Raw genomic sequence first — 27523 nt, 5'->3', positions numbered from 1 at the left:
GGATGTTGAAATCAGTTGCTGTTTGCTTTGGTGCTAACTATTATTGGTCGGCCCAATGGCTGGGCTGACAGCTCTATGCAACTTCTGAGGACAAAGAACTAACCATTTGCTCAGGGAAGGTATTCCTATACGCAGATGACATCTTTATTTTCACACAGACGTCTTCCCTAACTCAAGTCATCAGTTCTTGGTGGGTAACATATCTACTTACGATTTAATAATAAGATTGTAGCAACAGGTTGTTAGTTTGGGCATAAATATGTGAAAAAAAAAATAATAGCTAATTATTATCATACTATTATATTGTGATTTGTTGATATTTTCAAAATATCTGGAGGTCATGATCTGACACATTTTTAAGGACAAACTCAAATATAGTACAACTGCAATAATATGACTACAACTTTTGCTATATGGTGCATTTTCTGGTCATAAAACAACATAGTTTTGGCTCAAATGACACTCGCAGATACTTTTCAAGTAACACTTTTGCAATTAGCATATCATTTTGAAATTTTTTATCACAAAACATTTTTTACTGCATTGTTTCCAATCATCTGCAACAAAAAGTTCTGGCTTGTAAAAAAAAAAAAAAAGAACTCTCATCAGATTAAAGTTGGAATGGTTTTAAACAAAAAAGATCTAACAAATATAGTATCTTGATGATCTTGAGACAGATAATTGCTCTGTTTCAGCATGTGAAGGTGAAGTCCTCAGTATATGACAAGACCTTACTTTACCACAGTCAGCAGAAACAACGTGCAATTGTTGAGACCTTCATTTTCTTCACACTCGCTTCAAAAAGTGAATTTAGCATTTTCTGCTGTGCACTATTAATGGCTCTTTAGAATGCTCCTCAAAGAATATTGCAATAAAAGATGTTCTCACTTTTTGATGTGAGCATGAACCTCAATTTAAACCAAACACGCTGTCTAAAAGATGCCTGTAACTTTTAAAAACAACAACCCGAAAGTCAGATTTCTCTGTTTTATTGACACGATTCATAGACCATCTCATTTCAGATACAATACATGTCCAGCAAAGCGCAAAAAGAGTGAAAAGCTTTTGTTTTTAGCAAGGGTATACATACATTTAACAAACACGCTCCACTCGCAGTGGGAGTTGGAGGGATACAGGATATGAAATGGGATTATTCTTTTAATGTAAACCTCTGACCACTTCGGGCTCATGTGAGATGAAGATAAGCGAACCAAGTTCCCTTACCATCACGTCAGAAATTCTGGTTTTTTAACTTCATAGAATAGTGAGCTAGCTTGATTGCTCCGACAGTTTAATAAAACAAATACAAGGAGACCAGCGGCTAAATAGTACATGAACATTTAAAATGGAGGCAAAGAAACAGAAGCAAAAGAAGCAGACATTACATAGGGAGAAGCCGAGGGACAACTAAAAGAAAAAAAATATTTTTTAGCTAAATCTCTTAATTGTGTTTTGCCTTCTTCCAACTCTCTTTCGCTTAAATTTGTAGTATCGTACAGCAAAGGACATTCAGCAGAGCAAACTGGAGTTATAGAAAACAATCATGCAAAGAAATCCGTTTCAACATATAATCACTGGTACGGAAAAATCAGATCAAAAAAACAGCGTGATCAACAGTCAGTGCCTTCAGGTCTTTTTAGTAGATGTTATTGTTTCTCTACAGACTTTAGATTTGCTACTGTACTTTGATAAAAATTATACGACAGACCCGCTTCCTCCTGGATATCCAGTCCTCTGACTGGACTGACATTCCACTGTTATCCGTAGGATCTTGGGCAGGGTGAGGATCCTACAGTTTGTAGCCAACAGTCGTTGTTCAAGGACCCCCCCTGACCTCCGACCCTCCCCTGTCGACCACAGAAAAGTCCATCTGGGAGGAGCCACAGGAATGACCTTAGGTTGATATTTGCTCATATAAAAAAAAGGCGTGGTATTTTCTTTTATTGGCATCTGTTCTTACTATTTTGAGTCTAATATATTTTCTATTTTTACAATCATCTTTTTTTCTAGACAACGAACAATTAAAGAGTTTCATTCCAAAATAAAAATGCCTCTAATATACCACTATTAAAGGCAGCTATCAAAATAAAACACACCATTAAAATCAAAAAGTCATCTTCAGACATTTATTTACAAAATCTTAATATTCCTGTCAATGATCTTTTTTAAATTTTTTTTTTTTAGATAAATAATATCGCAGTTTTTCTCCAGTAGTAACATCTAATTTTGGAATGAAACACTTCAGTGATAGATTTGTGTTCATGTACACATTCAATGCATTTTGCATTCAAGGATAATGCAGTCCTTCACAAGCTCTTTGTTTTAACAAGATGTTGTCAATATGGTCTCTTCTTTCATAGAATGAGTTTGTTTTGGGGTTTTTTCACCATCTTCCCAAGGACAACGTTTATCTATCCTTACTGAATCCTCCTCTGTTACAGTTCCTCTGAGCGGATGACATGAAACAGTGTCACGTTGTAGAGCACCTGGTGGCCATTGTTCCAAGCATAGAGGGCACGGTCATGAGGATTGTAGTCCAGCATGGAGATATGCGAGTACTTGTTCTGCAAGGGAATGTCAATGTACTCGTAGGTCGAGGAGTTGGTGGAGTACGCGTAATAAACCTTGGTTCCTCCCGAGTATCCGTTTGTAACGTAGAGCGTGCCGCAGATCATGAACGACTCGCCGGCGCTCCGCTTGGGGTGGTTGGTGGTCCAGCTCTTGATGATCTGCAGCGTGCTGGGGTTCAGCTTGCTGATGACGATGTTGCCGGCGTTCTGGTTGGTGGCGTAGACGGCCCACAGGCCCCCCTCGTCGACCATCAAGTCGATGTCCGAGTGGCCTCCCCAGGCGTAGTGGTACGCGTTGTTGAAGCCGGCGTAGTCCAGCTGCCGGGACTTGCTGATGGAGGAGGTGCGGAAGTCGAACTTGATGATGACGTGGCTCTGGAACTTGTTGAAGTAGATGGAGCCGTTGTAGACGACCTGGCCCGTCCCCGACCACGGGTGCGGCAGCCGGTGGGACGTGAAGTTGTCCGACGTCATGAAGTCATGCATGGACTTGTACTCCCGAACAAAGCGGTTGTTATGGTAGCCGTCCATGTACCAAACCTAAGCAGAATAAAAAGAAAAATAATTCTTCAGATCTCTGGATCTTATAATTCCATAGTGTTAAATTTGCCTCGCAGTCAAAACTAAGTGTCATAATAAACAAGCAACCCAATCAAGTTAGCAATTTCTTATATTGGAGCCGACAATGCTTTTAATGATAATCATTTAAAAAAAACACTCCTGATGTCATCCTCAGGATGGTAACTGACAGAGCCTGCCAGGATAATGCCATCCTGATTCAGCTGCTTTTTACCCTGCTTCCCATTGGCTCCTATTGCGGTCGCCATTCCAGAGCCACTAATACCTTCTCAGTCTCTGCGGAACTGATATGGCTAAGGCTCTTTCACCACCTGCTACCCCCTGCTGCTGTGACTGATTCATGAATGCCAGTCACATGCAGGGAGCAGGTCCCCTTGGAACAGGATAAAACACTTTGGATTTGACAAAAGAGGTCGAGTGAGACTGTCCACTTCTGCTAAGTAAACACTGTTGTGCCATTTCGCCTTTTGGTGTGTTTTGATCAAAATCGACAATTTTAGTCTTTACAAAGCTCCCTTTTTACACTTCAACTGAATTTTTAGCATTTTTCTTCACTCTAATGTTAAACTGCCTCATAGGCTGCATGGAATGTGTCATTTTTGAAACAGCTTTCTAAAGGAAGTTGCTATAATTAAATAATTGACCATCTTGTTATCGAGCTCCATCCTCTTCAAGGCCCGACCTTCCTGTTAAAATCTTACAAACGTTTTCTTTGTAGTGCATCATAATTATTTGAGTAACAGCTGTTCCTGTAATTTTGCGTGCACTCGTCTTAATCATGAATACCATATTCACTGTAGGCCTTTACCCTTCTGTTTTTCCAACATACAGGTTTAATGACTTCTAAAATAAGAATTTGTTGCACAGGTTTGCAGCCATCAACAAGGCAGTCGTATGATATTGGCTGTATATTACACAACTCTTCATGTAAGGGTTTGATAGAGTTTGGTTAAATTAGTTGGTTTCCTTGCACAGACCTGGCTTTTAAACTCACACTGCATATTTTCAGTAGAACTGAAGCTGAAATAAAAAGATTGAAGATTTGGGGAGAGTTTTTCACACTTAACATTCATCTTCTTCAAGCGTTTTTATCAGTGTGACCGGATAGACTAATCTTTGTCTCATCTGACAATAAATCTATAACGCTATTTGGTTTAGGCTTGTGGGTAGATGCTATTTGCAGCTTAAATATGTATGTTTTAAAGTAGGAACTTCTTTCTTGGTTTGTACATTGCCAGAGGAGACCTAATGGTGATGCAAAATTTCATTTTAGACAGCGACACAGGTCTTTCAAGAGATTCCAGTCCCTGGCAGACTTGAACTTTGGTGCATCTAGAATTGTGCTTGAACATCACAAACAATTTCCTTTCATCTAAGGGTGACAGTCTGGGTCTGAACTAGCAACAAATAGTTATTCTGGCAGGCCATGATTCCCAATAAACATAAAGACTGGTTTAAGATGGGAAGAGCAGGGCGTGCTGTGGTGGCGTAGGGGATAGCACGACCCACGTTTGGAGGCCTTGAGTCCTCGACGCGGCCGTCGCGGGTTCGATTCCCGGACCTGGCGACATTTGCCACATGTCTTCCCCCTTCTTTCTCCCCCTTTCCTGTCAGCCTACTGTTATATAAGGGACACTAGAGCCCACAAAAGACCCCCTGGAGGGGAAAAAAATAAAAAAAGAGAAATGAAAGATGGGAAGAGCAGGTAACATTAACCTTCCAGATCAGCCATAACCCCTATCCTGTTCATATCTGGCTTCATTCCCCAGTGAGCAAAACAAACAGTGTTATAAACAAACAGTCGACTAAGCAGTGTTATTTTTCCAACTGATCAAGCCAAGAACACTTTGATCACATATTGGGACTGCTGATGCCCATTCTGCTCTGGCAACATTATTTACAATCTTGAAAGTGGTGTCGTCTGCCTCAGAGCTGCAGTTCAGTGATATGCATCTTACTGAGAATCCCTCACCTTACAATGCTGATAGGACAAGCTTTTTGAAAGTAGGGACAGCTACATGTATCTTTGATCTGAATTTATAAATAACACCGTTATCTGGGAGGGATAGACAAAGCACTTACATGTTTCCCAGTATCACTGACATCATTTGAAAACGACAAATTTAACTTATCCTTAAAAGCTAAGTTCACGCCAGGAAACTTTTAAACTTTTCCAGCTCTGCCAAGTAGGCGTCATCATTATACACTAAAAGTGAATATGGCATCCATGGATTCATGCCGATAATAAGTGCATGTGTACTGACGGGAAATGTATCTCCTGAGCCAAAACAAGTCCTGTTACGCAAAAGGGAAGCTAATGCAATCGGCTACAAAAGCAGTGCTGGCCAAGCTAACCTAACGGCTAACGCAACTCGCTTTCGGAGTAGTAAACTTTTCTTTTTTTTAAAGAATAGCTGCAGCTTTGGAGTCACAATTGTTTGTGAAGTAGTCAGGTAGAGAACAAGCTTTGAAGTCTACTGTCTTCTGCTTGTCAAAGATTTTAGAGCCTCCGCTAATTAGCGAGTGCCAAAGCTGACATATTTAGTTACAACTTATCTACTGGAAGCCGAAGATGTTGGAGAGCTGAAATGACAAGTTCTGTTCTGTTGCAGAAGGCAATTTTCATCTGAGAGTATGTTTAACAGGCAATCAAACTTCTGATTAAGTTTGTATATTAGCATATTTGTAACTTACAACACCGGCAGCAATGTCACAAATTCCTACTTTTATAACGCTTAGGATTTAAAACAAAAAAGCCAAAAAGAATCAGTTTTGCATGGGCCATTACCATTAATAATAAGGTATCCCAAGATTATGATAAGGTTTGATTAGCAAAGTTCTAAAATTCCTAATCAAACTGTTCCTGTGCTTTAAAGTCCTTTTATTAAGATGCCAAAGAAAGGCTAGAGTGACCAGCTGTTGAACAGCTTTTGGAGCAGCTGCACCTGTGTACCGCACAGCTGCTGGGCAAAAGAAGTGAACTTTGTTTTTCCCTCCACGAAGAAAATATCAGCTGTAGATCTGGTCACAAAAGACAGATGGTCAACATTTTTTATGTCTATCACAATTAATATTATTTTAATCACTATTAAAATCCAAATTGGTATCTCTGCCAACTGGCAAAGATTGCAAAAACTGTGCATGATTTAGATTAAAAGCTTTGCTCACTGGCTTTCTTGATATTCTGGAAATGAATAAGATTACTGCACAATCCTAACAAAGTTTGCTAAAGTTAAAAATTAGATTTTTAGCTATTTCCATGTCCAGAATAATTAAACTGGGCAGAAAATGTTCAGTTTTTCAGAGTGAGTAAATCAGAAAGTTTCCCTAGGAGGGTCATTTCTGATTTCTAATTTCAATATTTTCAAGAAACTAAGTTTCATTAAGAAACAGTGACCTAATTGAGCTGTTACTGCTGACACTAACTCCAATTGACTCAAATTTGTGGAAATATGTTTTTTCAACCATACCCAAAGCCATGACATCGTCTTCTAGGTTTTCCCAAACTGATTCGAGGCAGAATCAGTTTGTAAAAATTGACACTGCATAAGTTCAGAAATACAATTTTAGCATGTCTGAAGTTGTGAAACTAAAGAAAAAAACTCTACAATATAATATCTCCTATGATTATGCCAATTATCAAATAGAAATTATCTTAAAAAAAAAAAAAGAATAACAGAAATGGTAAAATAGGAAAAGTTTTCCATCAACTGTTTTTGGCAGATATATCTCCACTGTTCGACTTCCCCCAGAGCACCAAAAGCTTTAAATGTCCAATTCTTTGTCAACAACCAGATTAGACATTGTCATGAGGTCGTATTTAAAACCCGGCTGTGTTACTGTGTGCTGTACCTACCCGGGTATCTCCTTCAGGCGCCAGCGGGTCCGTCATCCAGGAGCCAAACCTGGATCCAGACGTCTTGATGGTGATTGGATCACTGATGCCTGTCAGTTTGCCGCAGGCTGAAAGTAAAGAAGTAAGATGGGAACATCTGCAGCAACGCCACTCCCCTCCCACCCGTTGACTAGGTCAAGCTTTATGGGAAAATATTATTTTTTCATAAGGACGAAGTTGGGAGTTCCAGTCCAGCTCTTACAGCCTTTCCCCAAGCATGATGTAGCTACTCTACAAGAAGTGCTTATTATTCTGCTCACATATGCTAATGCCTGTTTTACCCTCAGAATGGGAATGTGTGAAGAAGTGAGGGAAATGAAACAAAAAAAGAAAAAAATCAGGAAAGGGAGAGGCTCTTTGCACTTTTCCTCTTGTGTGAACCACCAGGCGTCATGGCGCTAATTAGCGTTGATTGAGGTGTTAATCTAAATTTGACAAAAATATAGCCGGTCTTGCGTCCCTCCTGATTGAGTTCAGACTAATCCTCTCTATCTAATAAGCACAGACAGAGATTAGAGGGTTTGTGTTCGTTAGGTTTTCTAGCCATTTCTTAGCAGAGAGAGAGAGAAATAATAATAATTGAGATCATAGAGAAGGGCTTCTCAAAAATCACAAGATGGGAGTTAGCCACAGTAAAAAGCTAATTTAAAGTGCAACTCTATGATGACTGCTCTTTTATGAGTTTCATTAACCTCTCTCTTTCTCTCTCGCCTCTCTCTGCGAAGCGTTTCATCCATTAGCCCGTCATCCCCTTTTCGTTCTTCACCCGAGTGAAATGCTGCGGCCCTTTTGTGGACATACAACCCGGGATTAATATGTGCTTCCCTCTGCTTATCTTCACACACATTGCAACCCCTCTCGCTGTCACATTCCAGCCTCTTATGTAATGGGACTCGTGGCTTTGTGCTGGAGCGTCGGTGTGTCTCCGTGCGCGGCATATGTCATGCCCGAGAGAATGTGTGGGAATTGCACCTCGGCTGCAGCTGAGAGACAAACGCATATTCGCACGTTTTGGATCTACCGTTTCTACTAAGGGGGGTTGAGTCCCTTACATAATCCTAACTGTGGGGGGATTAGAGACCGCACTCAGACATTGGCCATTGATTTATTTATTTCTTTTCTCTAATCGTGCGTCTATCATTAGAAGTCCACCGCTGCTGCAGTGGGCAACGCTGATGGATCTGCTTTCTGGAGATACGGCGCAGGTTCTAATCCCCTTTTGGCCTGAATTTGTTTAGCCTGAATCACAGGCCAAATCCAAGTGAGGGGAGAAAAAAAAAAAAACCTAACGAGAGCTGCGGCCGATGCCACAAAAGCACAACCAGCCCATCAGTCAGAACTTATTAGCATTCTTAGCATGGTACGCACACAAATGTGTTTCATTGGGATTTTATGTGACAGACAGTCCAACACAAAACAACGCAAGAATTTGGAAAAAATAATGCGTGGTTTTCAAAACTTTTATGGAAACAATGCACTGACCCTCAGAGTCAATCCTTATAAAGTCACCTTTTTGCTCCAACTACAACTGCAAGTTTTTTGGGTAATGTCTCTATAAGCTTTGCAAATTTGGAGACTGATTGTTTGTCCATTCTACTTTGCAAAAATGTGTAACATGAATATACTGATCTAAACCAGTATATTAATATATTGGCTCAGTGTAGCCTTGCAGGAATGTGAACCTTCATCCTTGTCTTTTACACTCTAGAACAGTGGTCCCCAACCACCGGCCGCGGACCAATTGGTACCGGGCCGCGCAAGAAGTAATTAAATATGTACGTTCTATGTATTGAGTCTGGAGGAGCTTTTATTTTGAAAATCCTAAACCGGATGCTGTTGGTTACGTCTTGCGCACCAACATGCAGCAGAATGAGTAAGAAACAACGGCATCTGTCTCGGTCCTTACTACGCGCAACCCCCCCCTTCCTAAATTTTCTGAGGAGAAATTTAGGAAGAGTTGACCGGTCTGCTGTACTAAAAAGGTTGGGGACCACTGCTCTAGAACACTTTATTGACCTGCAGCTCTGGAAAAAATGAAGAGCCCACTGCACTGAACTCCATTGAGAATCTCCTGGTTATCCCACCAAGTATGGATTTCTGAACTCTTCCTGAGTTAAAACATTATTATTATTGTTTCTAGATGAATATGAACTTGTTGTGTCAAACTGCAAATGGGACTTTTCCCAACTATTAAACATTGTTTTGTTTTTTATTATTTTGTTTCATCATTCTTGCTTGAGAAAGCAAACAAGCTCAGGAACTTCTGCAGTTTGGTCATTGCAGTGAATTTGGACTTGAGGATTCCTTCGTACAAACCCACTGTCATCTGGACGAAGCAGGCAGGCAGCATCGTCAGGATCATGTTCTTTGATTTCTCCAGCGCATTCAACACAATTCAGCCTGATGTGCTTGGCAATCTATTACCACCAGGCGCTGTAATAGATTGAAATCTTGGAAGCGCCTTGGGAAATACAGCACATCTACAAAGTACTCACAACGCTTCACTGTTTCCACGTTGTTATTTTACAGCCTCATTTCAAATTGTGCAAGATTGATCTAATTTCTCAAAAACCTACACGGAGAATAATGGAGTGGCTAAAGAACAAGCAGAATAAGGTCACACTGAGGCTTACTCAGTCACTAGATCTCTGCCCAATAGAACGTCCGGAGAGTGAGCCAAAGATTTGCGTTACCAAGCAACAGCCACGAAACTCGGAGGATTTCAAAAGCCTCCGTGAAGACAGTGGGGTCAAAATTCTTCCTCGTATCCATGAAAAGCTGGAGGATCAAATATTTCACTCACTAACATGTAAACTAATTTTTAACTTTTCTTTTGCTACTTTCTTGTGCTTCCCTACAAACAGAGAACTAGGAAGAACTTATTTGTATCATCAAGGTGACTTCTGAAGACAATTTGTTGCATCTGATTTACTTTAGGGGCATCGAAATACAGGAGGATGTGGAGATGGACACAAATGCTCACCACACTTCTCAGAAAGAATTGAAAATCCCACATCCGTTGTTCTCCACTCTAAACTTTTCTCCTATCTTTTGTTAGTCTACCGTACGACATAAAATCCCATTGAAATACATTGATGAGATTTTTGAAGTTTGGGGATTTTTGGGGTATTTTCCGGTTTAATATTATGGGCAACGCTGACGGATCTGCTTTACGGTCCAGACAGAGAAGGGGAATCAGCTGCCGTGGAGCAGCCAGCAGAGGTATTTCTCCTGCTCATCCATCCATCAGTGTGTCTGAGTTTCCATGGCCTCAGTTTGCCTGCAGCTCTGTGTGCATTCACATTGCGGTGGCACGGCAACGGGAGATTTATTTATTTGATTATTGCCCAGCAAGCTGGCATGTCCACTTGATCGATGGCCATTGTGTCCCGACAGCCGCGGGCCCGTTAGTCTCTCTGGCACACAACAGCTTGAAGGACAGCTCAGCGGAGACTCTATTTACTCTTATTCGCTATTCCTGCTCTTTTTCACTTTCTCCATTCCATTACCACCTCTCCTACAGCCCTCCCTGTCTATCACTCAGAGGAAAAAAAAATTCTGCCGCCTCTGTTTTTTTTTTTTTTTTCCTTTCCCCCTTGTTATTGGTCATATGCAAATGTGGCCAGTGACCTTGGCCAGTTTAATCTCTGCACAGTGTTATGGAGCTGGAGTGCATCTGTGTGCACGATGCATGAGAGCTTTAGCAAGGATGGGAAGATGAAAAGGAGAGCCACCCTCTGCTCTGCCTAAGCCAGCGTCTCGCTGGGTGACCTCGCCTTCATCTCCTCTGATCTCGCACACGCCACCGTTCCGTCCCACAGGTCACGGCTTCCTCCCGTTTCCAGCTGCTCGGCCGCAGACACGAGGAATGGCGTGTTCGCCGAACTGGGAGCGGAAACACTGGAAGGGTCCTGGCCCCGTGCCGGCAGGCCGTGGGGCTGGAGGTGGCTTCTGATATAAATGAGTGTGAAATACACAGCAGCGCTGTAAGTGTTCACTTCCTTTTGGAGTGTTTTGGGTTTTTTTTTTTTTCCTTTTGTTTTTACACTTAACTGTATCCAGTCAAACTAATTTCATTATCAGTTGACAAACACAAAATGCAGTGAGCCTGTAGAGATAAAAAGCTGTCCAGTGTCCTATGTGAAAAAGTAAACGAACGCTAAATGTAACATCCGACTGTGTCACACTCGGAGGGCAACAGCTGGCATCAGTCTTTTGGAAAGACTGGCAATCAATGTTTTACTTCACTGCGGATGAATTTGCAGAATTGATTTAATTCAGCCACATCAGAGTGTTTTTTTTAAGGCATTGCCTCAGCATCTCAATTATAGTTTAATTCAGACTTTGGCTAGGCCATTTTTGAGCCAGTCAGAGGTGGACTTTCTGTTGGCTCATTGACCTGATTTGTAATATCTGTGAAGCTTTACCTGAAAACCTAACAGATGGTGAGAAATTCTCCTTTAGGGATTTCTGTTGAAAAGCAAAACTTGTGGATCTATTACAACAGATAAACTAGTCTTAAAAAAATCACCACCAGGTTTGACTGAAGGTATGATGTTCTTTTTCTAAAATGCTGTTACTTTTGCATCAGATGTAATAGAAAGTCAATACAAACAAAAGTATTTTGCCAAAGGTCTTATTGAGATACTCGTTGTGTTTAGTCAGCATTAGACAGCCTTTGAAGCATTCAGAAGCTCCAAAAGTTATCATTTTTACCCAGTTCTCCTTTCTTGTTGTTGAATCAATGACACAGACCTTAACTGAGGTAAGTGAGGCCTTCAGTGTTTAGATTTTGTTCTGGATCCTTTTGTGACCTTCTGGATGAGTCGTTGAGGACTAATATCTTGGACTAATATCGGCAGGTCAGACAGTCCTGGAAAGGTTTCCCACTCTTCAGTGTTTTTTTTTTGTTCCCATTTGTGGATAATGATTCTCACTGTGGTTCCAAAGCATGAAATATGACTTTGTAAACCTTACTGGACTAGTTGGTGCCAAGGTTTTAGAACTTTGTTTGTATCATTAATATTCTATTTAATAAATTTATTGATTCCTCAAGTCTGAAATTAATCACTAGGCCAAAGTGTTGCTAACGAATTTGAACTAAACGTGTGACTAATCTTAGTTAAATCATGAATAAACCACGAGGGACGATGAAATCCTCATTTGAAAACTATGTTTCGCATCTGCTTATGTCAATCTCGCCTGATATTAAAATCTGTTTGATGACACGAAAAGATTAAAGAGTCACCGCAGAATGTAAGACGAGCTAGCGAGCAGAAATGAGCTAACAGAGGGCATTGTGGCTCAAGCACTTTCTAAATTCCCCTCTGTCATCTTGCACTGTGAATTATTCAAAACAGGGACACAATATACCCGCGATGTGCTAAGTGTCTCTGCTCTTCTAAAATATCTTAGTCACCATGTGGGTGTGCATCTATTAGCACCGTCCTCTGTCACAAGAGGTGTGAAGACACTGAGGAAGGGGCTGGAAAGCGAAGATAAGACTGGATCCACGTGAGCAGCGCAGCTGACTTTGTGGGCATATTTTCGTGTGCCACTTTGAGGCAGCAAGTGCTTCATCAGACCGTTCTGATGGGGTTGCAGCAATGAAGCTAATCAGGTTTCACATACTGAGGAACACATATTAGGTAGGCTGAAATGAGGGCTTCTCCTAGTAGCAGGATGTCACATAATATATCTAACAATGTAAATTAGGAGGGTGATACACATTTGCTGGAAGGAATGTGTGAAAACCCCTTAAAATCAATTATTTACACTTCTGCAGCAGAATCGCCCAATGAAATATAGCCTTTAACCCAAATACAATCAATCAGTTTGGAAAAATCCAATTGATTTTAATAAAATTACCAGTGGCAGTCATACCTTAACCCTAATTTGTAAATAAGGCAGCATCGAGGCTAGTCTAGTATAACATGTAACAAGCTAGGACCATAGAGGGAAGGGAATATTTGACTATTCCTTTTTGCACAGTCTGTCTCTAGACCCTGCAGAGTTCAGGGTCCTCTCATATTCTCTCTAGTCTTTACCTTAGTCCATACTTTTTCTGTGAAGAATTGAAGTCTTGGGACTAAGACGGCCATAAAAGGTTGATTTTGTGACTGCGTAATAATTTCTGTGTTGATTTGCCAATGTTTTCCAGTGAGGCGACTGCATCGAGAGACAGAAGAAATGATTGAAAACGTCTTTTTTGCCTTCATTTCGAAATGAAAAGGGTGGCCGCTTTAAAGCGGTGGTTTAAAAGTTTTGAGCAATTGCACACATAAAGCAGGTGTACTTTGAGGGTTGGGCGGTTGCAAGGAATAAACCCACGCACAATATTCCCTTGCTTTCCGCATCGTGATGTATGTATGCCTGAAAGTACATTTCTGGGCTAATTGTGACACCTTTAGTCAGTGTGTGTGCATGCAAGCAAAGTGTGTGTCAACAACTTTCTGTGCCTACCTAATTTTTGCATGCATGCTCGCAGTCTCTCCTCAAGATTTGACACTCTGTTGTGGAGCTCCTCGTAGTCATAGGCCCCCATCTCTTCTTGTAGCTCGCTTAGAACTGACGTCAGATTTCGGACCTCCTCCTTAAACTGCAATACCAATTTGGCATCGGCTTTGTACTCCTCCAACACTGGTATCAACGGCCTAAGCGCCTCCATTTTCGCCTTTATGGCCTGGAAGGATTAGAATAAGCTCGGTTGAGTGTCAAGCGCGACCAAAGAAATGAAAAAAAGAGAGACTGGTTTTCCAGAAAAGAAAGAAAAGAAGAAGAAGAAGAAAAAGAAAAAAAAAACACCTGTCTGAGCCTGACTACTCTAACTCTGCCCTGCTTCTTCACTTATTGAGTTTGTGCGTCAAGTGTACTTGTTTTTGTTTGTTTTACTTTTAGTTTGTCTGTGCAGGTGTGTCTCTGAGCGAACAAACCCGAAGAATACTCTCCACCCGCTTGGACGGAGCGGAGCAGGCGGGGTCGGGGCCCCTTTCTCTCGACGGCGAGCAGCCGTTTTTTTTTTCTTTTTGTTGTTGTTGTTATTTAAAAAAAAAAAGCAAGCCCTCGGTACACGGACAACAATTGGGAAAGCTCTTTATTGGTCATCAACGTTCAAAATGCAACATTGTATTAAGGGTTACATGCTTTACATGTCACACACAACAAAGTGTCTCGAATTTTTACGTCTAGAGTTTCACGTAAAGAGTTGCTGATTAACCAAATATGCATAGACAAAAGCCAAAAGAAAAGTGACTAACACCAATTAGTAATAATAATAATAATAATAATAATAATAATAATAAATGTATTTACGCCAGCAAAAAGCTTTTAAGATGGAAAACGTTGACAGCAGTAACATGCAGGAATAGATCAGTAGTGGGTTGGTTTGGGATAAGGGTGAAGGGGGTGGGGGGGTCTCTTAATCTTAATGATGCTAAGGGTAAATTAACTGTTTGATGCCCAAACACTCTCAGTACTGTGGCGCAGTTCAGGGGGGGAATCTGGAATTGACCTGCCTCTTCTTCCCTGTGGCTCTCTTTACATGTCTTAAAGTTAGCCCTGCAAGCAAGAAAATGACAGACTGTTGACAGGGGCTACAGCTTTCTAACCTGACTCAAGAGACACACAAAGGCACACACATATTTAGTAAAATGCACTTAAACAATGTCACAGTAAATTGCGCGCATGCACTGAACATGGCAGCGTGAGGTTGTGTGCTACGCATGCATAAATGACGGAGATGAGACACTTGGAGAAGTGCAAGACAGATGGTGTGAAAACAGAAGCTACTTTAAATTCGATGCTAAAGCTAAAGATGCAGCAAAACTCTATTTTTGTGGTATAGATGCACACATAGCTAAATCCCTTGTCTATTTTTATTAGGAAACCAGTAACGGGTGAAACAAAATCTCAAACTGGCAACAGAATATTTGTTTTTGCCTGGACAGAGTTTGTCTGCCAAAGCTACTAGCAAGGGACTTAATGCTAGTCGGTCCTAAAATGAAGTTGAACTGCTTCAGCTTGAAACCCAGTATGTATGTTTGAGATTCTTATTTTGAAAAAGGGAAACTGAGTCATTTTTTAAAAACTTATTCTGTTGTGTTAAAGGAGTTTTGCTCATATGGTTAGGGTGACCAGACGTCCTCTTTTTCCCGGACATGTCCTACTTTTCAGACCGAAAAAAATGTCCGGGGGGGATTTAAAAATCGTCCGGGATTTTGGTCAACTGCCTCAAAACACATTACATAGCTTACAGTGCATTGTGATTACATTGCCACTCCGTTCCACTACTCCATTCCAGGTTTCTTTGTATGGCAAATTAGTCACGCCCTTCTCCCCAAATCCAATCATGTTGCATTATGTGTGCGATTTTCCCCTCACCCCCCAACCCCAGCCAACAAAAAAAAGTGTCCTCCTTTTCAGAAACCCAAATCTGGTCACCCTACATTACAAAAAGCTTACAAAAATCTGCTACATTAGCCTTGAAGAAGCTAATTTTTTGAAGACGCTAATGTAAACAAGAAACGCTGCAGCTGAATGGATTGTTACACATTTACTATAAATTTACTTATACATTAAAGTTTAATATCAATCTTTTAGTAAGGGTAAGGACAATATGTTTTATAAGTGGATTAACATGAACCTTTAAGACTATATTATTGCATTCAATGCCAAAATTAGTCTTTTCCAGTTTATATGTAGAAGAACAGAAATATCTGGGTCATATCAGCATGACTTAATATGATGATAAATTCAAATTAAACAATACATTATTCCATTTGTAAAAAATGTACTGTTTTAATGAGATTAAGTACCAGCTCAATTTGTTGGTATGATATAACAATTTTTATTGAAACACATTCAATAAAAGTGTTTTCAATCCTTTGCAATTAAAATGAAGCTAAATCTTGCTCTGTCAAATTAGCTGCGTCAAATGGGATTTCTTCCACAGCTTCCCTTTTGCAGCATTTCTTTGAAGGCAGCCGACTTGAGAGGTGTTTATCTCCAACAGCTTACCTTGGTATGTTTGACCAAATGCATTTCAATGAGCATCTATTGACTTTAATGTCATGAATTTAGCAGCGAAGCCAAACACGGCTGCAGCGCCGTTTGGTTTCAGGCCAATTGACAGGGAGAGCTCAATAACTTATAGGCGTTGACTTGAGCTGCATGGAACTGAAGCAAAAAGGCAGCGATGTAAAGGGCACTGATGCAACCAATGCTACCAGAATGTCACAGCATCTCAGATGTGATCTCAAGCACCAGGTTTAGGAGGAGACATAAGTAGAGACTCTTGCTTTAAAAGAGAATGTTTTTTTTAGATACTTATAGTTGCTGTATCTAGTATAGTTGTGCATATGTGTGTGTGTTAAGCTAATTTTATGCTGAAACAAGAGCAATTTAAAGTGGATGATTACAATGATTTGTCAAAAATCTTGATGGTGACACTAGGTGTTTTTTTGTAGCATTTCATTTTACCTATGTAAAAGAGATGGGCATTTACAAACCGTGGGATATACACTATATTTATTATAATGATTGTGGTGATTCTATACTCTTTCTACTGACAGACAACACAGGATGGGTTATGCTGCTGACATTGAGTGACACAGCAATCTCTGAGGGTATGGTGGTGGGATGGGTGGCTGCAGAAGGGGCCTCCTTACCTTGTATTGCTTAGCAATGTTCTGCTTGTGGTTCTCCTCCACCTCCTTGAACTTTGTCTCCAGGCCACGGAGCTGGACCTCCATCTTCTCCACGTACTGAAGGTCCCTCTGGGTGCGCTGGTCCAGCACCTGGATGGACTGGGTCATGTTCTGGACCTGGGGATCCGGTAAACATAAATGGAGGCTGAATATCTAAAATATGTCTGGTTTTTTTTTTTTCCCTTCTACCCCAAAGGTTTATTTTGAGTGTCTGGTGTAGAGAAAAAGCAACAGGTTTCCAATATGTTGTTTTGGCTTGGCACGCATTTCGTGATGATTCACAAACTCTGACATCAGGCAGCTAGTCAGGGGCCTCAGAAGAGAAGAATGCATACTGTTCAGACATTTGTCGTCTTCAGAAATGTTCTACTTAATGAACTCCCTAAATTAAGAGGAGTCTGTTGATGTCAGCTTGTGTAAATCGACTAATCTGCATTTCTTTGGATTAGCTTGTTTACCAATGTTTGCTTTGTAGCTCCCAGGCTTGGCATTGAGATGCGTTACATCATTAGACATGTTCCTCTGGGTGAATGCAGCGCAACATAAGCGCAGCGTTCAACTGCCTCCCATGATGACTTGGGTTTCCAGGGAGCTCATTAGACACTTGATTTCTATTCTTGCCCCATATTCAGGGAGGTGACTGGGGGACCATCTCCTTGTGAGCGTGAAACAAGATAAAAATGGCTACCCTGGGCATTGTGAGACACCGATTGCTGTTGCTGGGTATTTAGCCAAGCAATTACCTTCTCCAGCAGCTGCCTCAGTTGTTTGGTGCGAGCATCCCGCGAGCACATGGACTGCTGGGGCGCCACCACGGTGCAGACACACCTCCCTTCGCTGTCCTGGGCGGAACTGTACACCTGCCATGACTCCTCTGGGTTTGCTGGCAACACCTTCAAGCAAAAGGAAAAAAATAAATCAAAAAGTGTTGTCAAAACATAGCTTTCCAAAAAACATAATAAACAACGGTAAGCTTTTTTGTTTTGTGAAATACGCATCAACTTCTGGGCCATGCCCGTGATTGAGCACCGCCTGTTCGCCATCAAATACCGCACGTTCTGAAGATGCATCAGAATACCCCACCATTAAAACCGATCAGCAGGTAAGTCAGCATGGTTACCATGGAAACTAAACGCAGACTTGTCCAAAGGCATCACTGACCCAGAGGTTATAAGTGTTGCTCAGGCAAATCCTCCTGCTGCTGGGATTCAAGAAATGTTTTCAGGTGCTGCGCCCCTTTCCTGCTCCCCACAGGGCCGTTTGGTCTTTAAAAAGAGGAAGAACCTCCTCTAAACAAGAGAAATGCTGTTTGGTTTCACTTTGATTGTATTATTTTGGCATATACAATATGAAAACAAATGATTTCTGTTATGTAACGTACTTTAGAAACTGAATGCCATAGTTATGCTCATGACTTACGAGTCAACCTGAGGTAAGAAGCAACTCCGTGACAACTAAGGGCAACCTGAGGCTCTGGTGGCCCCAGGAGCACTAGCCGCATCCATGTAAAGGAAGATATTCAAAATTTAATTGAATCAATGCTAACTTATTTGTATTTGCTCCTCGTGTCATGTTCACATTACATCCACACTGTGATTGTAGGTACGATGATCAGGAGTGTCTTTTTGTGGGTGTTTTTATTTTTATTTGTATGGAGGTACCAATCAATAACCAGAAATCAGAAAGCGGCTATTATTTTATGACCAGCTCCAATTGATGGTCAGAGTTCAAACACTATCGTCCTGTTTAGCACGTCCTTCAAACCAAAGAACTTCAGTGTATAAACCCATCGTCCGATTTCAGGCACTGTTGTTGAGTTTAGTTCCTCAAAACGACAAAAATGTTGATCTTGTGATTTTGTAGTTTTGAATCTAAACTATGTCTGACCAAAGAATGTGCAGTACATTTTTTTTTGCTCTGCCTTTAGTCTATATATGGGTCACAGCTCTACGATTCCAGAACTATGACGTCACTTTTTTCTTTTTATAATCCATCACAAGAGACGTGACTAATCCATTTACTGTCCTGCTGTTGGGATCAGAGAAAAGGAGTGGCTTTTTTAAAACACATTCACTACTGTGTGTCAGCTGCCTTTTAATCCAGCCAGGGAGGCGGTGATAAAACAAAAGGGGAATGAGGCTACAACTGAGTACTCACTAATTGCATGAGGAAAAAAACAACAACTAAAGATTCACGCATAAGGCTTTTTATTACTTTTCCCCTAAGGATTATAACCCCTAAGAAAATAAAATATTTTCTGCTTCCTTGGTGGAGTTAATAATAGCATCAGAGGCTAATATGTGCTAAACTCAAAAAGCCGTCAAACGCACGCCCTGCTGATTGATGCTTCCGGATAGAAAACAATGGGAATTCTTGCCTTAGATCTATTTTCAGAATAAATCTGACACCATTTCTGAAAATCATTCCATGCAGAGGCACCATGTGAAGTAGTACAGTGGTGGAGAAAAACAATGACCACTTCTAGAAATCTGCTGCCCCTCCTGGTCCAGGCAGTTTTGAAACGCAGAGGAGAAGCCAAACATTGATGAGTTAAATCATGCATTCCTTCATGCTTATTTCATTAACTGTTTTGTTGGACATCCTTGTTAATTGTCGTCCTCTTATGCACTAGCCCGCACATAACAGAAGGCAAGTAACTCTCCTACGGTTTTAAAAAATTTGCATACTACCCCCTGGACTACCAACGGCACCCATTTGGCCATCCCGTTTTTGAAACTTCCTACAAGCGCCCCTGTTAATGGGATTAATTCCACTAGGCCAGTTATTGTATCCACTGCGTAACATCTAAATGTTTGACAAGAGCAGCATGACAAAATACTTGATTTTCATTCATCCAGCAGTGGTATTGAGCGCTTACTTCTTCCATTCACCCACTGTGGAGAGGAAAGATGAAGACCCCTGCTGTTTCAGAGGAGATCTAGGAAAGCACGCTCTTTTGTTCCTTTTTCCTTCTTTCTTTCTTTTTTTTTTTGAACCATTTAAATTTCCATATATTTTTGGAATCAAATCTGAGAGGGAAAAAAAATAATTAAAGACCAACTTTCCATTTCGGTGCAGCAGCGCAACATCAAACACCAGAGGAGGAATCTATGATGCCTCTCCAAAATCCTTTACTAGTCCGGGGCGCACGGCACGAGCTCAGCTTTAAATTATGAATGAACCAACAGCGCTTTCCTATAATTAACATTCCCTTAAGTGATAGGGTAGGGGGGGGAAATCGGCCCGATCCCTAATGGGGTTGAGGGGGGAATGAATGGAACTTACTCCCGTGCTCCGGTCTGGGTACCCTCCCTGCGCCGCCGTCAGCTTGGTAGTATTGAGCCCCACCAGAGAGGGGAGGGTCTGCGACATCCAGTTGGTGATCATCGCCATGGTGCTCAGCACGACCCCGATCTTCAACAACGGCACCGTCATCTTCTTCGCGCTCCGGACGACTCGGACTCGACCTTAATCCTCCTTCATTCTACGGACTCCGTGGAGAAACCGGGGAGGCGAGTCGCGGTGCCCAGAGCATCTCGGCGGTCCGACCGGGTCTCCGGCTCGGCTCGGCTCTTCGTGGACATCTTCAAAAGGAAAAGGGGATGCGGGGAGTGCTCGGACGCAGACGCGCAGATGGGTATCTGGGACAGAGGCGAGAGAGCCGCAACGCTCGATCCCCAAAAAGTGCACGACAGGTGTTTTAAAAAAATTAAAACCCCGAAAGCACGCAGCGGATGGATAGATCCTCTTTGCTGGCCGTCCCGCACAATGCTGCTCCCGATCTCCGGTTCGCCTTTTAATATCTCGGTCCGCCTCCTGCTTTGGGTGAGCTCTGTGATGAACTGCTCGTACGGGCGGCTCCAAATGGATGTGAGGAGGGAGGAGAAAAAGAAAAAAAGAAAAAAAAAGAGGAGGTGCTGTAGATCTCCACAGCGCCAGACGCAATGATGTCACACAGTACGGGCTCCGCTCATTGTAATAGCCAATCTCGGACCGCAGCCGAGTCATCAATAAGCCGACCGCCACAAGCTTCACGACAATGAGGTCAGTCAGACAAGTGATGACTGAGAGGACTCTGATCCTGGCGGTCATATTTTTCTCTCTCTTTCTCTCTTGTGTCCGCACATTAAATCCCAAGGATTCGCTTCTAACTTGAAAAACAAAACAAAACAAAAAAATGTATAGCTGCACAGCCAACACAAAAAAGTGCAAAAGACGGTTTGCAAAAGCATCGGAATGAGCGTGTTTGAGATTTGGTTGTCTGATGGAAATGGAAGCGTTCGGTCATGTCAGAGAATCTGCTTTTCATTCGTGTGACTCTGGCGCCATCTTGTAGCTGATTTTGGCGTTACAAGTTTAAATGTACATTACGTATTAAAAGGCGCATTTCAAATAAAATCTGGCGGGGATTTCAGGTTTGACTTGCAACGACCTTTGCGTCTATATACTGTACAAATGTATGTTGTGAATGTCTTATTAATTAAAGTCTTTTCAGCGTTTCATTGACAATGAATTAATTGGGGTTTTTTTATTATTAAAAACAATATGTAGAAAATCATTATATTGGTGGAAATGCAGTCAAAGTGTTCCTACTTATATGAATCAGTAGAACTGACTGATAGTCACATGTCCCATCCAGTGTTATGTGGGTCAAAAGCTGGAAAGTTAGGGAAATATTACCACTGATAGAATATGTCTGAATCCCATTCCCTGGGACTAATTCAGGTAGTGGTAAAAGAAAAAAAAAAAAAAATCCCACTTTGAAAACTCTCCTTCAAGATCATCCGTTAATGTTGTCTTGAGCTTTTAGCAGTGACTTCATTCTGTATGTGTTAAACTTTTTTTTTTTTTAATCCAGCAGTAGCAATTGCTTTTATGTGTATTAAAAAAACATAAGTGTAAACACAAAATAAATGTTAATTAATGTGCGTAGATTTCTGACAATGTATTGCTAAATTTAGTGACAAAAAGTGTACTATTTGCTAAGTAGATTTTATATCAGACTTAAATGCCTTATGTACTATGATTAAGTATTAGTACATGATCGCCTATGGACCCGTTTCTCTCATTACTTGTTGAAAAATGCACCAGTTGTGCAGGGGTAAACCGAAACCTAAAGTTTCATAGTTATGTAAACAGTCGTAATTTAAAAGTTATGTTAGCCTGTTAATCTTGGGAGACCATTGTAGGCTTTAGTAGTTTGTAAATAGATCAGCAAGTAAAAGTCCACTTTTTATAGCTGATTCAGAAATCAACACCACACTTTGCCCTTCTTGTGGAATGTAGAATGCAAATTTAAAAAAAAAATGCAGAACACCCCCATAAAAAAGATTAGGTATGGGCAATACAAAGGGATGCTTTAGTGGAAAGTAGTTTTAACTAAATTCTGCATACGGCCTCATACTGCCTTGGGACTGTTCAGTGGATTCATCTTTCACTACAGTAACGCAACACATTGCATAAAATTACATCGATTTGCACCTATGATGATATATCTTATTAAAACAAATGCTATGCTGTTTTATCCTCTTTGCTTTGTTTCCTAGAAAAACCTTTAGATACTTCTGGGCATTTTGTTAATAGCAGGTTTCAAAACAGCAATTTCCTTTCTGCATTTTATGCTAATTAGCCATTCAGCAGTTATATCAGTAACTGTGCTATTAGAAAAATATTAAATGAGACAAATATAAAAACCAGAAAACCATTAATTCCCCTGCACCTTCACCCTCGCCACAGAAACATTCTAGGCTGGAGGATAAAGAGCTTGGGACGAGAATTGGAGTGTTCTGGATCAACAGGATATAGGCTAAAGAACTCCGATTACATGGCTGCACAATCTCTATAATATCTCTCTGAAAGCCACTGAAAGAAAGATGTGAATGATCTATGTGCAAACTGTGTTTCCATTACTTTCACATCCACCAACACCCCTTTCCCACCATCACCCCCAACCTGTGGCCATTCCCTTTTACTGTAGATGACCTTTTAAGGTGGGATCACACAGTGACAGTAGTTTCACTGGCAGCTATCGACCTCCCACACTAAAGCTCTGTAGTCCGCTTTCAGATTATATAACGAGAGGAAGGTTAGCGGGAGATAGCATGAGCTTATAATGATGTTCTCAGGGCTGGACTTGAGGAGTCCTTTGTACACAGGCTTCTTTGTGGAAGGCAGACTGCAATAGAAAAAAGGAAGGAAGGACTGTGTCCTAAAAGTAACCTCAAAAGGAATGGATGTACCTCTTTCTTGTTAAGCCCGTCCAGCTAAAGCCCTCAGGATTTAATAATGGAGGACAACAGTTATGGGGCAGAGAGTGATTAATAATCATCGACCTCCTTGTAGATGGATCAATCAGACTGTTTATCAAGACAGATTGGTGGATATGCAGCAGCATTGATTGAGCATTTATCCTCATGGGGTTCATACAAACAAACAAGAGCAGTCAGTGAACTGTCATGTGCTGCGTTTGCCTGAGAATAATACCGATAAGTCATTTCGACAATGCATTCATTATGAACAAATCTGTAGGTAAAAGCAACAGAAATGCTGGAAAAAAAGACCAAAAAATAAAATGAAAAAAACAAAACAACCAAGCTGGCATATTTTACAGCACACCTCCACAACGACCTCGTACTGCTCCGAGATTGAGCATTAAAGCTTGATGAGAGCAGTACTTCTGTCTGGGCTGTTTGTGCTGCTGCAGCTGTTTTTACCTTGTAGGACAACCACAATGTCACATTCAGAATCTAGAGTTTTAGCTCTTTGCAAAAAGAGTGGGGGGAAAAAAAAGGGGAAAAAACCCCATCACATATCTCAGCCTACAAATGTGCTGTGAAATACATCGTACCTCCACCTACTCCTCTTCTGCTTCCTTCCTCCTCTCCACCCTGTGCCTCAGCCGGCCGTACTGAATCATAATCATCAGCTGCCAATCACACCACGCATAATGAAATCCACTCTGAACCCATGTAACGCCAGACTGAGTAGCATTGTTGTTGTTGTTTTTTGTTTCCGTTTCTTCCAAAGAAAGCCTTTAAAGCCAGTTTGTACCTACACAAGCAAAAAGAAAGCTTTACAAGCTGAGCTAACTCTTAGATTACCACGTTGCACGGCGTCAAAAAGATGGCTTTCAACGTCACCACCTGCTCCATCATGTGTTGCTGAGGTACTTTAGGATGTGGGCCTGAAGCCCATTGGTGGAAGAGGCGGTGCAGGTGAGGAGCAGATGCTGCTCTGAATGCTTACTGCTCCTCTCGGAGGGAGCGTGGGGTCTGCAAAGCCAAAAAAAAAATCCAGGGAGCAGAGGGAAGGGATGAACGCAGCGAGGGTGTCTCTGGCTGCTACAGCCAGATGTCTCGAGGAAAGACGTTCTCTTTCAAACTTTGCGTCTGAAACTGTGGGAGAGTTCCTGACGTAGCTCAACAGTAAGAGCTGCAAGTCTGCAATATGTACAGAAAGAATTGTATTATTTTTTTCCAACCTGGTTTCGGTGGGAGTTGAGGGTGGGAAGATGTTTGGTTTCCCTTCCTACACTGAAAGGTTTCCATGAAGCGGAGGTAATAAAAGCTGCAGCTTTGTCAGGGTATCTTGTCTTTCAGTTTTTCTTGCGCAAGAATATCGACTTTCTCGCAGGCCGTCAAAGAAAAGACACTGTCAGTGTGTCGCGGGCCCTGACCTGCACAGGAACCAGGCTGCTGGTCGCAACGCCAGAAAGGAAGGCAAAACGCTTTTCTATCCACCTCTATGAATTCGCCACATCCTGCCAAGACAACCCGTATGTGCATCATATTTTCTTCAAAAATATGATTCACATACAAACAGTCCCAAGGCAATTCAAGAGGGTGCCTGCGCTGTAACTCACTGTCAAGCTTTAATGGGTGACAACAGGTGCCTGCTGCTTTCGTACTTGCCAGTGGGACATTTCATACCCACAATTCACCACCGATTAATTACATTTATATTAGTCGGTTTACAGTCCGCTGTCAGGAAATGCACCTATAGGACTCCAGTAAGTAATGCATAAATCCAGGAAGCAGCTGAGGGTTATTTTGGTTTATATGGTGTCACAATTTTATAAAAGCTATTAGAGAGGAGCTCAGTTGAGGATAAGAACCAAAACGAATGGAGAAATGATGTGATACACAGAGGAATATGGGATATATGCTGAGTAACCCAGGGTGCCCTCCTATCTTTGGGTGGCAATACAAAGATAAAAAGTATGAAAATATAAATAGTCTATAGGTTTTTTTTTTCACTCTTTACTTTTAAAATTCTGTCGACTTTTTAAGCACTGTAACCTTATACATTGATGAAAGTTACTTTAAAACATGGCTTGAGAAAAAAGGCATTTACTTTGTTTTAGGCTGTTTTGGAATGCCAAAAATGTAAAATTTAGACAGACATAGAAATTGCTTTGTATATATTGGTCAAAACCTGCATGGAACTCTAAATACTGTGTTAAGATGATGATTTGTGAAATCTGACCCCCTCCCCCAAAGTATGCCACAAACTAGGGGAAATCTGTAAGTTTAAGAATACAAGTAGGACTTTTTTCATTTAATTTTGTTGAGTGTATCAGTACAAAATAGATGGTTTACTAGCACAACTTGGGAGTAGGTTAGGACGAAAAGGCGGCCATGTTTGAGAAGTTGGGCCATGAACTGCCAATGGGGCAAAGTGAATCTTGGCAGATTTTTTTACATTTTCGAAAATCAATAAAGTTATCTTTAGGACAACAATCCCGTCCATTCTCTTTCTTTGATTGTGTTGTGGCACCCTAGGATTATCAGGAGACTTCAAAACATCCATGAGGCCCCCTGGCCTCTCCTCCCCTCTTGCTTCCATCAGCATCATCTGCAGCTGCATTTTGCTGACTTGCCAGTAAGAACTCGCTGCCAGACCAACAAAAAAAATGTTAACATCCAACCTTCTACCAAAAAAATAAAACATCCTTGCGTGAATGTCAAAACCAAGCTGTTGCTTCCCTGACCAAAAACTTCCTCCTTGTTCATGACATTTCCCATGAAACCTGTTGGAATCCACCCTACCCCTTCCACACACACCCCACCTCCCCAATCCTCTCAAAGCCACATTCTGTCAATATTGTTCCGACACTGTGGTTGTCAGGGCCGGCAGGGTTTTTTTTTTTGCAGCAAACTACTTTACACTCACATTATTGAGTTTGTGCCTTGCCTTGTGGCATGCCAGTGGGAGGGTGGGGGGGGGCACAGAATTTATTGATAGTGCCTCGTTCCACATTTGATATTATTTTCTGTCCGATTACCAGTTGCAGTTGGATTCGCAACACAGAAAAATATGACTTTGTGCTGAAGCAACCATAATTAAATAATAAATAAGAGAAAACTAAATAGATAAATAAAGATCCTTCACTCCAGCGTGGGCAGGGGCCTTGGTGATGAATAAACCCACTCCCCTCATGTTCTCACCAGCGTGGCAGTCTTGTGTTTATGATGTTTACTGCCTGTCAGGTGTCTCTAATAAACAACCCCAACATCTGACTGGTTTTTGTACGCACACTTTTTTGAGCCCATTGTGGGAATAATTGCTCCCTTCACTCACAGGCGCCAGCAAAGTCACAGTGTGGTCAGTGGGCATGCTCAAATCCCCCCTCAACCCTCTTCCACCACCACCCCCTCTTATTTGAGACACTGCATTTGATTGTTTAGCTCCGATTTCTGTAAGGAGCAGCAGTACATCACTATTGTTAATTGATGGCCTTTTTTACTCCTGTTTTTTTTTTTTTTTTTTTACTACAGGAAGCTGCAGGCAACATCTGGTAGCAGAACGGTGGAAATGTTAAATCAGACCTTTCGCTAACGAGCACCGATGTGTCAGCGGTGGAGATAAGTGAAGGCACAACGCATCCACAATCATGTAATCCCGGGCTGTTAATCTGTTTAAGAAGGAGAGGCTGGAGGGGGAAAGGGGCTAATTCTCGGGGTCTCCTTGTATGAGGGAGAGCCACTTAACCTTTAGATACGTGTATACATATGCATAAAGAATAAACAAACAGGTGGGAAAATGGCGTGAAGAAAAGCAAACCTACTTGGGTGAGTTCTGTGCCCATGAAGACGAGGAAAATCAGAGTCAGGAGCTTGCTCGCGGGCTGCATCTCTTGCCTCCGGTGTGCGCGCGCCTGGACCAGCGGTCTCACATGCAGATCGGTTCCCTCCTTTCGCGTCCCCCCCTCTTGGCTCAGCAGTCTTTTTCCTCTTCAATCACCTCTCTCGGCTCTGTTTCTGTGCTGTGGGTCACTCGACTCTCTTTTTTTTCCTTTCAATTTTCTCTCTCTCTCTCTCTCTCTCTCTCTCTCTCTCTGTCTCTCTCTCCCTTTTTTATCTTTAAATAACGATCACGATTACAGTTTATTCCCCCGCAGCATATAACGGCGAATCTGTCTCACGGAATCATATCCGGGCATATTCATTTCATATCGAGAGCCTTTATCTGTCTCCGGAGCCTCTCCCCTGGTCGGGTGGCGGACGCTCTTGGTTCTAGCTGCGACGTGCGGCTGTGATGGACATGGGAGCAGAAGGACGCGCACTGCTCCGCATACAACCGGGCACAAATCTTCAGTCAGGATATTGCCAAAAGTTTACCTCCCCGCCTCAAGCTGCCGTATAAGGTCTCGTCGAGGTGGGGGGAGGAAAAAAAAATGAGAGAGACGGAGCTGTCCGCGGTGCTGAAAGCGGAAGTTGCATCGCAGGGGGAGCGAGATTTAAACAGGCAGGAGCCTGTTTGAATCTCGCTCTCAC

At 41.7% G+C, this 27523-nt stretch overlaps 1 protein-coding gene across 3 annotated transcripts; it reads right to left on the bottom strand.

The window, feature by feature from the left end:
- Window positions 1–973: 973 nt before the first annotated feature.
- olfm1b (olfactomedin 1b) lies at window positions 974–27523 on the bottom strand. 3 transcript variants are annotated; one of them, XM_044144554.1, is made up of 6 exons: window positions 26815–27469; window positions 17492–17641; window positions 16710–16865; window positions 13507–13726; window positions 7006–7112; window positions 974–3110 (listed from the first exon to the last, which is right to left on the bottom strand). In XM_044144554.1, the coding sequence occupies exons 1-6, from the start codon at window positions 26878–26880 to the stop codon at window positions 2436–2438; spliced, it is 1374 nt and encodes a 457-aa protein (XP_044000489.1). In that variant the 5' UTR covers window positions 26881–27469; the 3' UTR covers window positions 974–2435. The 3 variants fall into 3 exon arrangements, with proteins under 3 accessions (XP_044000489.1, XP_044000488.1, XP_044000490.1); XM_044144553.1 differs by lacking the exon at window positions 26815–27469 and adding an exon at window positions 20034–20806; XM_044144555.1 differs by lacking the exons at window positions 974–3110; window positions 7006–7112; window positions 13507–13726 and adding an exon at window positions 14120–14601 and having other exon boundaries at window positions 26815–27523.

Source organism: Gambusia affinis, linkage group LG17, assembly GCF_019740435.1.
Source record: "Gambusia affinis linkage group LG17, SWU_Gaff_1.0, whole genome shotgun sequence".
Lineage (NCBI taxonomy): Eukaryota > Metazoa > Chordata > Actinopteri > Cyprinodontiformes > Poeciliidae > Gambusia > Gambusia affinis.
This window is presented reverse-complemented; position numbering and strand designations above follow the sequence as displayed.

What these genes read in the sequence shown, in the direction of transcription:
- olfm1b (XM_044144553.1), bottom strand. Translation starts at nt 20,183, where the DNA reads ATGACGGTGCCGTTGTTGAAGATCGGGGTCGTGCTGAGCACCATGGCG. An exon ending in TGAGGCAGCTGCTGGAGAAG is followed by an intron (nt 16,866 to 17,491) that starts GTAATTGCTTGG and finishes CCGGATCCCCAG; the next exon opens with GTCCAGAACATGACCCAGTC. An exon ending in AGCATGCATGCAAAAATTAG is followed by an intron (nt 7,113 to 13,506) that starts GTAGGCACAGAA and finishes CTTTACTTTCAG; the next exon opens with CCTGCGGCAAACTGACAGGC.